General features: G+C 49.4%; 1 protein-coding gene across 1 annotated transcript; it reads right to left on the bottom strand.

Moving 5' to 3' along the window:
• Positions 1 to 1,572: 1,572 nt before the first annotated feature.
• On the bottom strand, positions 1,573 to 12,104 carry CACNG1 (calcium voltage-gated channel auxiliary subunit gamma 1). Its single transcript, XM_032977758.2, has 4 exons — positions 10,995 to 12,104; positions 6,641 to 6,712; positions 6,033 to 6,170; positions 1,573 to 4,722 (listed from the first exon to the last, which is right to left on the bottom strand). Exons 1-4 carry the CDS (start codon positions 11,611 to 11,613, stop codon positions 4,490 to 4,492), a joined length of 1,062 nt encoding a protein of 353 aa, XP_032833649.2. The 5' UTR covers positions 11,614 to 12,104; the 3' UTR covers positions 1,573 to 4,489.
• Positions 12,105 to 12,488: the final 384 nt, after the last annotated feature.

The raw sequence follows: 12,488 nt of genomic DNA, 5'->3' as shown, positions 1-12,488 counted from the left end.
CTGTTAGCGAATACCGATGAAGGCCCGCACGGCACACGCGGACGCCTTTGTGGTGATGTTTACACACCGCACCAGGTACTCATTTGAGGTTGAGTCGACCTATGGGAGTGAACTCGGCTCGCCGGGTTCGTAGTGCAGCGCGCTCACCGCTCTACTGCCGATCCCCACATTGTGGCATCTCAACAACCCTCACCGCCACACCTTCACACCTCTCCCACCACGACATCTTCCTAGCTCTCTCCTCTCTCACGCTTACACACATGTCTCTCTCAAACACATCTCCCAGAGATACTTCTCTTACTCAGGCACCGCATCCCTTCCACCTCGCGTGCTCAACGCCTCTCCCGCACCGCGGTGGCGACGCGTTAACTACCTCGCCTGGTGTGCAGGAGGTCGAGAATTCGATCCCGACCTTGACGCCTGTTGTGATATTTCGAGTGTGCGTGTCTCTCTCCCCGTTGCCGCGTGGATTTTTCTCCGGGTCCTCTGGTTTGTTCATCCCTATTTAAAACCAACGTGCGTTTCGAGTATTTAGCTCCTGTGCATTTTTGTCACGTGCTGATAAGCCACGTCGTTGTGCAATCATTTCTGACCAGGTGGCTTTCTGACAAAGAAATTTATAGCTAATTTGACATTACCTGGTCAAGTAACAACAAAACGAATAATGTGATAGTTATTATAGTATTACTATAACGCTGAATCGTATCTCTCACACATCTCCGTCTAATCCCTCCTGCACATCTCGCATCGTTATCAGCCCAGCACCACCTCTTTCTGTCCCTCTCATTCGGGGTGGGCAATTGTGGCGGCCATCCAAGGACGCAAAGCCGTTTCAGGGGCGGCCAAGAATGCGTCAGTCCTTACCTCGCGTTAGGGAGGCGACGTGCGGCGTCCGTTTGCTCAGGCAGCGCATACGCGGTGGCGATACGTTAACTACATCGCTTGGTATACAGGAGGTCGTCGTGGGTTCGATCTCGACCCTGACGCCTGTTGTATATTTGGAGTTTGCGTGTCTCTCTACCGCCGGTCGCGTGGATTCTTCTCCGGGTCCTCCGGTGTGTCCTTCCACATTTATAATGAACGTGCGTTTAGGGTATTTGGCTGATATAAATTTCAACATGTTGAACTGATATTTGTGGCCAGATCACTTCTAAAAAAAATATCTATATAGCTCAGTGGGCCTTATCTGGTAAAATAAAAGTGGTATGATTCATAACAAGTTTATAACACACACACACACGGAGTCGCCAATGTCAGAGCAACTTTCAGCACTCGCTCAATTCTTTGTTTGCCGCCAATCTACGCTGGTGCTGCAAAGCCGATGATAAAAAAAAACGTGCATAACAGGCATGAGCAGAGACAGATCTCGAAACTTCTCCAGGGCGGGGAGGTGACCACTGCCCTCCCCCACTCCATCCTGGATCCACCACTCGGCACGACCATACTTTGGTTCTTCAAATGCGTGCTTAGACAATTCCCAAAGCTTCGGGTGGGAAGGGACATCCCGAAGTATGAACAAGACGCAAAATGCGCCGGACACCGTCATCACACAAAGTAGCCTGGAGACCAAGAGCGGTGACAGCAGCGTGTTCAAGTAGACCCAAGTACAGGCAGTCATCGACTTACGAACGCCCGACTTACAAACACCAACAGTTACAAACCAGCTTCCATAAAAACTCGATTTTTTTGCATTGACTTAAACCGCGAACTCGCTCTTGCAAATTGAACCGTGGAACTATTTTGTTCAGCTGAGCGATCCTCCGCGAGATGTAATGAGTCAGTTTCGTGCTGGGCGTGAGTGTGTGTGTGTGGTAATTTAAATACAGTACATTATTGTGTCCCAACTTACAAACCGTTCGACTTACGAACGGGTCTCGGCAACTAATTATGTTCGTACGTCGAGGACTGCCATATGGCGGTCGTGTTTTTTGACTGTCTTGGCCTCACTTATTATCGAAACGTAGATAAAATAGGCGACGTTTCAGGCAATGGCCTCTCTTCACAGCACATAGAGAGGCCAGAGAGGTATGGTATGTTCTTTGAAGAAGAGTCATTGCCTAAAACATCACATTATATACTTTTTATTTTTAGGCCACAATATTGTTGACGAATATAGTTTTTTTTTTACTTGTTATTTTTGCTTGTGCACCACTGGCAACGCAGCAGCAGTATTACCAGATACTTCACAGACATCGGTGTTTAGATACAAAAACAATGACACCAGTTTTCAGCACTTGCGTTATTTCCCCTGACGGCTCCAAGTTGGTGCCGGGTGGATTTCACGTTCTATTAATTTGGCTCTGTCTCACGCCCAAACCCTGGGGTCACCACTGCCCCGTAAGCTGCTTCACAGCTACGCAGCGACACCACAAAAGCCTGCGCTTTAATTCCAACGTCGGTCGTCGTGCTCATAACAAATCTTGCCGCCTATAAACGCGGTGGAAGATTACGAAGGCGATAACTGAACGCTCGGTCACATTCCAGCAGGATAACAGAATATAATATAATGCGACAAACTTCATCGCTGCGAGCTCCAAAACGGGTGAGCGAATCATAAGTGAAATAGGGGGTTGGAGAGAAGATAAGAGGCCAGGAGGTGGCGATTGTGCTAGGCCATCGTGGCTAGAGATCATGTTGCAATGCTATGTGTGTTGAAATTCTTTCGCACCGTACGTAGCCAAACGTGCTAATCGGAGGTGCGGGGAAGGACAACAAATTGACTAAAGTGTTTCGCCCCCTGATGATGATCTCAATTAGAGATGGTTTTCAGATGTTAAAACAAATATTGATTTCGGGATTTTTTGTTTGTTTGTTCAGGAAAACAACAACAGAAATTGGACCGTCAAATGTTTGTATCACAATGTAATCAGGTGACGTGGCTTCGTACGATAAAAGTAATGTCGACCGATGTCACGTGACGTGAAGTTGTGGCAAATTTTCTCATCAAATCAAAATATTCCGAAAAAGAAAAAAAAATCCGTATCATCTGAAAAATGTCATATTGAGGCGCAATTTAGCGATTTTTTTCACATGCGTAAAAAATGGTAACATCCACAATCTTCATCACTCGAGCCAAACGTGGCCTTTCCTCACTTCTCATCCTCATTCCCTCCGAAGTTTTCAGCGACGTGAGCACTCCACCAACATGCGGTCACACGAATCCCAATATTTTGCCCACAACCACCACCCACATCCCCCACATCCCGCGTGCCCCACGTCCCCACTCGACGATCCCCGTAAAGGGGGGGGTGGCCCCCTACAGAGCGATTCCGTCACTTGGCGTCGATCGCTGGAACGGGGTTTCAACCGCTCGCGTTGAGAGAAACACGACCGTGCATATAAAATACAACAACAACAAAATAACGATTTCAGCGAAGGCTCCACCTATCGATTAATCGTGCAATCGACGCAGGCTTGTTCGGCAGGCAATTAGTCGCTAAAGGTGGTGCGTGCAAATGTGATTGAGTATTTGGCATCTTAAACGCACTGAGTATGCGTTTTAGAGTATTTGGCTGCTAAACATTTCCGCGCGGTAAGTCGTTTCGTTGAGCTATCGTCTGTGGCCAGGTAGCTTAGTGGGCCTTACCTGGTAAAATAAAAAAAAATATTTAAGTTTATAGATTGCATTTAAACGATTAGGGTAGATGCCGTGGAGTTTGTAATTGGCAAGGATAGAGCAAGCGGAATTTGCCGGAGCAGAGTAACGATCGAGGTTTGTTTTCTCGTCCCGTTTAACTTCTCTCGCTGGCTACTTCTGTCAAATGCATTGTCTCATTTGCACACACAGTAATTTGAATACATTGTAAATGATACTCAGTGGCACAATATAATGCGTGCACCAACAGCGTAAGAATCGCTTTCAGTCGATGATTCGATTAATCAATATTCGCCTTGCAAAGTGGTCTACATTGTGAGCTCAACTTTCATCCTCGTGAGACAAGGGTTCTGTATGGGATGAGACGAGCTTTCTGTAATGAATGGGATGAGGGTTCTGCATTGCACAAGATGTAGAGGTATGTATCTTATAAGACAAGGAGATGAGAACAGTTTTGTATCGGCTTTAGATGAGGATGTTGTATGTAGTGGCACGAGACAAGGATTCTGTATGGGGTTCGACAAAGGCGCAATATGGGATGAGGGCTCGATCATTGGATGACACTAGGATTCTGTATAAGAGACGAGGCTTCTATACGAGATGAGAAAAGGCTTCTCTATGGCATGGTGTGATGTAGTTTATAATTTTCATAACCCCTTTTCAACAATAAACGGATTCTCAAGGGCTCTAAATTGGATGTGTTAGGTGTTCTATATGGGACGAGACCCGTTTTCTCGACTTCAGAGTGAATCTCAAAGCCGTCGATCCGCCTGTTAAAAGTCGACTTCAAACGACGACTCATCCTGCTCTATATCCGGGTGAAACGGCGATTCCTCCATCGCCGCGTGCGTTGTTATTTTCCTGTCGGTAACGACGTCGAGTCGACCCGCCCGACTATTGCTCGGGCACTTCGTCCGAGTCGTGGCAGCTCTCCCAGGGGTTACGCGGAATCCGGGGCAGGGAGATGAGCACCAGCGCCACCCCGGAGACGAAGAGGATGGTGGCGGCCGCCAGGGCGCACCCGAAGGACCACGAGAAGGTGACCGCTTCCCACATGGTGGCGTGGCTGTCGATCATGCGGTTCACCGACTGACGCATCACCTCCACCGACACCACCACACACAGGCCTGCGCGCGCGGCAGACGTCGTAAGAGGCGTAGCAGCTCGATGTTATGGAATCTAGGGCAAGGTGCCATCTTCCTGTCCTCCCTCCAGCACCGCACCACAAAACATTTGAGCCACCAGCTGCTACTGCTTGCTACGTTACCCACTATATGGCCACACATCTTGGCGGTACCCACACCCCCTCTCCACACCCTGCCAACCCCCTGGGAGGGCGTCTGGGACAGCCGCCACGCCACCCTGTCTCGCTCCGTATTTGCTACAGCACTGGACGTCGAGCCCAAAAGGCAAAACATTTTTTGGTGAATTCTCTGTCGTGTTCGATGCTTCTCGTCCACGGAAAAAAAACCCACATAATTGTTCTACATGACACTTCGACGCAATGCTGAGCGAGGAAGCTTGCAAACATGCCTCCTTCCGTTGTAAGCATGGAACGTTGTTGGTTCAACAACGGTTCCAAGCACATGTCAGCGATGGCCCAACGTTGCCATGTTTACTGGGTTGTTATTTCCACCGCGCGGAATTGCTTTAACATTAGCCAGAGGTCTCTAGATAGTGTGTGGGAGTACCCGCCTTTTGCCCCACCACGCGCAATCTTACGATCGACTGCGGCGCGTCCATTTATACCGCTGGTTGAATAGAGGCGGTTACGGAAGATTTAAGAAACTCGCCACCATTGTTTGTACTGCCGTGCCGGGAGGTGGAATCGAACCGGTGAACTCTGGGTGGCAAGTCCAGTGCGCTGCTAACCATTACACCACTGTGGCAGATCTCTTGGTTTCTCAGTTAAAATGTTATATTATTGAGAGACATTTTTATACGTGTGTAAAAGTGGTCACCGACTTTTTTTCTGCCATATTTTCCACGCAGTGGCTAGTAAAGTAAATTGTATTTATGCTTTTTTTTATCAACCTTTGTTATTAGTCATATATAGCTAATTTTCAATACCACATGCCCCTTGTTCCTTCCGGGCAAAACGAACCCTAACTCGACTCTCTAAGAGCAAAGTTACTCGAGTTGGCGCTGTCACTGACTGACTGACAGATGGACGGAAAAACGAGGTGCGTCTGTGTATTATCTGAACCTGTCATGGGCCTCCCCTAGGTCGACTCAGCCTCAAGTGAGTACTTGGTGCGGTCTGTAAAAGCATCGCCACTCGGGAGACAAAGGCGGCCGGGCGTGGCTCCTGGCCACCCACCCCCTCGTGTGCCGTGTTGGCCTTCATAGGTGCTACTCGCTAACAGCACTTGCCCCAAGAGTGTGTTAAGGCTATCGGGGGGATCTTTGTCTTTTGTGTCTACGTGTGTGTACGTACCAGCGCAGAGGCACAAGAGGCCAGCGGGTCGCATCATGTACGTGCGGTTCTTCCTGAGCCCCGCGCCCACGCACACCGCGCCCAGGATCATCAGCACGAAGCTCAGCAGGCCAATCACCGCCGCTGAGATACTGTACTCTGCGGGTTTCAGAGAGGGCGTTAGGGGGGCACGTTGGGTGTTCAGGGCGAAAGATAAGGCGGGGGTGAAGGATCAGGGCACGGGTCATGGAATGGTTTAAGGCAATGGGTCACTGGAATGGGTCAGAGCCATGGGTCGTGGTACGGAGGAACGTGGCATAAGGTCAGGGCATAGGGTTATGGGATGCGATGGGTTAGGGCATGGGTCATGACGTGGATCAGGGCATGGGTTGGGATAATGGGATATGGCATGGGTTGTTAAGGGTTAGGATATGGAGACTCAGAGGGATCACACAGGGGTCAAGCTCTGAGGGGTCACTGGGGAGCTGGGAAAGAGGAGAGCACGTAGGCCAGAAGTCATGGAGTTCAGCTTCGAGGGGTCACAGGGGCGCGTGGTGAGACGTGGGATCACGGATTTCGAGTGATGGCGCGGGGCTGTTTTTTTCTCTCACAGAGCCTGGCATCTTCACCTTTCTGCGTGGCGACCTCAAAGTCATCTCCGGCTCCCAATTTAAAGTGCTTGAAGAAGGCGCATTTGATCTCTACAGAGAGGGCGTGGGCAGCAAGGCAGATGGATAGACAGTTTGTAGATAAGGACACGCATTATGATACAGATAATACAACGGACAACCGGATGAACAGACAAGCAAACATTATAAGACACAAAAGACAAACATACAGACGACAGACAGTCAGTGAGACAGATATACGGTCAGGCAGCCAGCCAGAGACAGCGAGAGAGAGACAGACGAATGATAAACAGACAGACAGACAGGCGGCCAGGCCGAATGACCGACATACGGAGAAATACAGTCAGAAACATAACAAGACCGACACACGAATCAAACGACTCACAGACAGCCGATTAGACACGCACAAAGCGCTGTCGGTGGACTTCAGAACGCGCAAATGAAAACTAGGAAAAGCCTCGCTCGCATCTCGCCCCAGGCTCTTGTGACCGTAACCAATTTCCTTTTCCCAGCGTCGCTTCTCCTCGCCACATTCCTCGCATGTCCTCGCTGCGCAGAGCGCGTGTTTCCTACGCGGTGTTTGTGTTCAATGTTTAGACCCTAATCGGTAGCGACGGTGGGAGGGTCGGGGGCGGAGAGGTGGGAGGGGAGGAAGGGTGCCTTTTGATCAGCACCTTCATCGGTTTCGATGAAGGTGCTGATAAAGGGAAGCTGAGTTAAGTCGGAGGAGCAGAATGAGGAGGAGACGATAATGATACGATGATGGTGATGGAGTTGAAGGACCTGGAGGAGTTGGAGGAGACGTGCCGGGGCGGCCCTCACCACCTGTCAACCCCGCTTTTGGCCGTTCCCAGGTCCCCTCGTGCGCCCCGTGCCCACCCCTCCCCACCCCCCTCGTCCCCCGCGCTAATTTTACCCCGAGCTCGGCTCAGCTGTCGCCGTCCATCGGGCTCGTTTCACGCGAGCGAGGCCGATTTCTGTCGCCAACCGTGTCTGCCGCCTTAGCGACATGGGGGGGGGGGGGGGGTGTTGAAATGGTGGTACTTTGAAAGGGTGGCACCATCACGGTCCTCACCATTATCACCACCATCGTGGTTATAATCAAAGTAATTTTTTTGCAATAATCATCACCGGGATTTAATTGTCTCACTTGTGCTGCTATATTGGCCTGGGGTAAGGATTGTCACTCGAGTACAAGGTACGCATATTCATATTGATGGGAAATTATTCCACTCTTATACTCCTATAATCCTATGAGGACTAAACATTTTTTTTAGTGAAGGTAAAATAAGCTGCGATGAATGCGGCTGAAATGAAGCACTGCACATAATAATTAGTTGTCGAATATTACCTTCGTCTCGATTTGAAGCTTTCGTGACTGCAAGGATCCATACTCTTTGGTTCTATTCGGTAAAGTCACGTAGGTTGTTTTATTTTTTACCTACGTGACTTTACCGAATAGAACCAAAGAGTTATTACCTTCGTCGTCATCATTCCGCGGAGTCAATGAACATCAGAGCACCGCCTGATTGGTGTTGGGACGTGAACAGCTGGTGCCGCACCCATGGCATGCGCGCGGGTGTGTGTGGACCCCGTCATAGCAATGTGGCATTGGCAGAGCCAGCTGAAGGGGCACAGCTGAAGCTGAGCATTGGCACATCGCGCGTTTGAGCGGTCATGTCGGCTCACCATGTGATGGTGATGATGATGACGGAGGTTGTTGATGATTATGGTCAGTATAAACATGATGGTGATGGTGGTGAATATATGGAGGGTTGATGGTGGTGGTGAATAGTTGGAGGATGATGATGGTGAATATATGGATGATTTTGATGGTGGCGGTGAATAGATGGATGATGGTGGTGGTGGTCAATATATGGATGATGGTGTTGGTGAATAGATGTAGGATGATGGTAGTGAATAGATGGATGATGGTAAATACGTGTAAGCATCGTTTCTGCCTGGTGTTATTGTGGTTTCTGTTATTATTACGTCTAATTTTATTGTCTGTGACTCAGCTGAATTGGCTAACGCTCGTTGCACCAAATTAAGACGTCCCAACGAAACGAGGGCGAGAGCGCCGGTCGGCATGATGGTTCACGGATGAGATAAGGGCTCTGTAGTATGAAATTGTATGAGCCAAGGGTTTCGTATGTGATGAAACCAATGTTCTATATGGAATGAGGCAAGGTTTCTGTCCTGGGTGAGGGGAGGGTTCTGTATGGGATGAGACGAGGGTTTGTATGGGATGGCTATATATTCGTTCCAAATCGCAGAATCCCTTTCCACCGCAAGCGATTTTTTTGTATACAACAACATGTAATCCGACAGTATCCATTTTTATGAAATAACGACAGTGAAGTTCCTGGTGTGTAGTATTTCTTTACAGATGTTCAGTTGATTTGCTCCAGTTGCCTGCATCTTGCACTGAGGGCTGAGCAATCCCTTGATGCAACACGCCTTTGAAACTCTACACGCGGCCCAATTCATCACAACAGGATCATGCTGCTCTTGATGCTTATGATGACAGGAGGATTCCTTGTGCGTGAGTTGAAGTGTCCAGCCACACTCTCACCGCTCAACCGAGAGTGGAGGCGCCACTCATGCCCCACTGGTTAGTCACGAGCCAGTGGGGGATATTCCACATTACTATGGCGGGGGTCATTCTCCCAATGGGAGACCGATATTAACTTCCACATTGCTACTCCTCGCTTTATCTACCAAGGAAGGATGATGATGATGATGATTTGAACTTGGAATCTTCCAATTGTGAGTCAAGTTGCTTTAGCCATGGTGTCACTCGAGGTAAAAAAACCCACCATAATCAGCCATGATCTATCCACTGCTAGGTGAAGAATTTGCCAAGGCGTAACTATCTCTCACGGTTTCACGAGGCTGTTCTCATCGTTCCATCACCGAGGTGGAGACGTCCTCTCGGATGCGTTCCCTCCTTCGGCTGCAATACCGTTGTTAGTCTCGACCACATAAATATCGGATAATAATAATAATTACAGCAGTGTTATGTGTTTGGACGTATAGGCGGTACACCGGTGCAGCGTAACACAAACGGGCCTCATAAAAGTCTCGAATAACATTTTTAATCAGCCAATTCACCCTCTCGTTAAGTTTATTCACTCTCCTGAGACTTGCAACAACAAAAAGGGTCAATAATGACCGTTGAATTGGGTCCGTTGAATCGAGGAACCGTCCGACCAAGTCTTGGGCATCAGTCAAATCTGCCTTTGGAACACGGAGCCAATCAATCGCCATCAGGCTGGGCGCTGCTATACGGCAACAAACCGTGAAGCGTTGTGCTCAGCTGCTCATAAAAAAATAGTTTTCCGACTGCTTCGACATCACGAGAACTGATTTTGACCGCACCACCACCACCCTGCAATACTTTCTGACCGGTGTTGCGAATTGCGGGAAAATAAATGCGAAAAATTCGCCTTTTTTATTATAAATACCGTGCACCACCGGTGTGCCGCCAATACGTTAATTTACCTCGGACTCTTTGTCAAGAGGGTCCTGGCCTGCATTTGGGATCTTTGCCTAAGTCCATTCTAAAGATAAAAAAATATTAACTTTTGATTGCCGTGGAAAGAAGTGGAAACCCGGAGAAAACCACACACACCACGCGCATTGACGAGCGGAAACACTCAAACGTCCGTGTAGACGGGTCCACGAACCCACTTGCTGTACCGCCATCTCCTGGCAGTCCAGCGGGATGGAAGGTTTGAGCGATCCACCAACCCCACCACCGCTGCTGCTCTATTGAGGCAATTCAACGTAACTAGACTCAAGTCGACTCCACTCCGTTCAACTCGACTCAGATGAATTCAGTGAAACTCGTATCAACTCCATTCAACTCAACTCCATTTGACTCGAACTCTGCTGAACTCGACTCAACTCAATTCAACTCAGCTTCATTCATCTATGCTCAACTCGACTCCGTTTAACTCAACTCCACTCGATTCAACGCAACTCCATTCAATTTTACTCAACTCCTTTTAACTCAGCTGCACTCAATTCTACTCCATTCAATTCTGCTAATTTCAACTCCATTTAACGCAACTCCACTCAATTCAACTCAATTCGATTCAACTCAATTCAGCTCAACTCGACTCAACTCCATTCAGCTTCACTCAACTCCATTCAACTCAACACGATTCAACTCGACTCAACTCCATTCAACTCAACTCGACCCCATTCAACTCTGCTCAACTTCATTCAACTCGACTCAACTCCATTCAACCCAACTTCACTCGATTCAACTCAACGTCTACTCAACTCGACTCAACCCCATTCAACTCAACCCCCATTCAATTCAACCCTTCCACACAACTCCTCGTACCGCTGGTGGGGAAGTGTGCTTTCCGACAGCCGCCGTCCTCCACCGCAGGGTCGCGGGCCGCCTGCTGCCGGCACAAGCGCCATAGGCCAAGGTGCGCCGACTCGCACAGACTCGCGTTGGCCGTGCTCGCCGTGGCTTCCAGCACGGCCCAGTAGTTGGTGCTGATGGCCACCACCATGAGCGCGCAGCCAGCGAAAGCCAGGAACGCGGCCGCCTTTATCTTCCCTTCGCTGCCCTCCGACATCCTTGCGTTCGTCTGCCTCCCCCTGTGTAACCTCTCTGTCGCCACCGGATCACGGTGGTGATTGTGTGATTGCGGTGGTGGTGGTGGTGGCTGCGCCGAAGTTCTGGGTGTGAAGTGAACTTGGATTTTGTGTTGGGAGGAGGGGGATGATGAGAGGAGGGGGAATGTATGGCCTCTGGGGGGCCGGTGGAGCTCTTGAAACCCGAAACCTCGGACAAATTTGTCGATGCGTGGGAGGTGGTAGGGAAAGAGGGAGGGAAAGGGGACAGTTTGGGTAGTGGCGGTTGAGAGATTGTGGTGGTTGGGAGGATGAGGGGTGGTGTTGCTTAAATGGTTGAGGGGTAGTCGGGTGGTTAAGGGCAGTGGTGAATCCATGGGGTGGGAGGGGGCGATTGCTCCCCACCAGTCCCCCTCCTGTGAGGCCCTGAAATTTTGGGGATAAAATATATTTTTTTTAATTCTAGAGTCCTATTTCTAAAGGTTGAACATTTGGAACTGTCACTCTTTGGGAAGTTTCTAGATCCGCCCTCGGGTTGAGGGAATGTGGTGGCTGAGTGGATGGGTGGGTGGTTGAAGGGTAGTTTTGGTCGGGTGGCAGCGTTGGTTGGGTGGTTGAGAGGTTAGCATGGTTGCTATTGTGTGACACTTGTAAGCAACAAACACCCATGACTCACAAACCCATACCCAAGATTCAGACATAGCCCCCCCCCCCCCCACTGCAAGGGGGATGGTGAGGGGACCGTGCAAGTGACCTACCCCTGGGTTTGTATTTGATCCTGGGCAGTGTCCCGTGGGTAGGAGGCCCGGATAATATTTCATGAGCATTTGGGCGCTAATTGATGATGCGGGATCAATCAATGGGCTTCGATGCCCGCAAGGAATGTGTTTATTTCCAGTGCCGGGGGTTTTCTGGGATCTGAGCCAATGGTGGTGGAAATTCCGCATTACCACGCGGAGAATCATCGATTGATTCATCTTTTAATTTTGGATGTGTTTAATCGGCAATTAATTTCTGGCTCACTGACCATCACCCATCACCATGACTCAGTGGTCTTCACCCATGAACACCACCACTACCCATAGCCATCATTCAATATCATCACTTAATGCCCATCACTATTACCCCTCACCACCATTATCCAGTGCCCATTGCCATCGTCATCCATCACCATATCACTCAATGTCGACCACCATCGCCCATAACATCACTCAACTGTCCACCACACATCACCCATCCTCCTTACTCGCAC

The sequence above is a fragment of the Petromyzon marinus genome, chromosome 3 (genome assembly GCF_048934315.1).
Source record: "Petromyzon marinus isolate PM22_M1 ecotype Great Lakes invasive population chromosome 3, UKy_Petmar_22M1.pri1.0, whole genome shotgun sequence".
Taxonomy (NCBI): Eukaryota; Metazoa; Chordata; class Hyperoartia; order Petromyzontiformes; family Petromyzontidae; genus Petromyzon; species Petromyzon marinus.
This window is presented reverse-complemented; position numbering and strand designations above follow the sequence as displayed.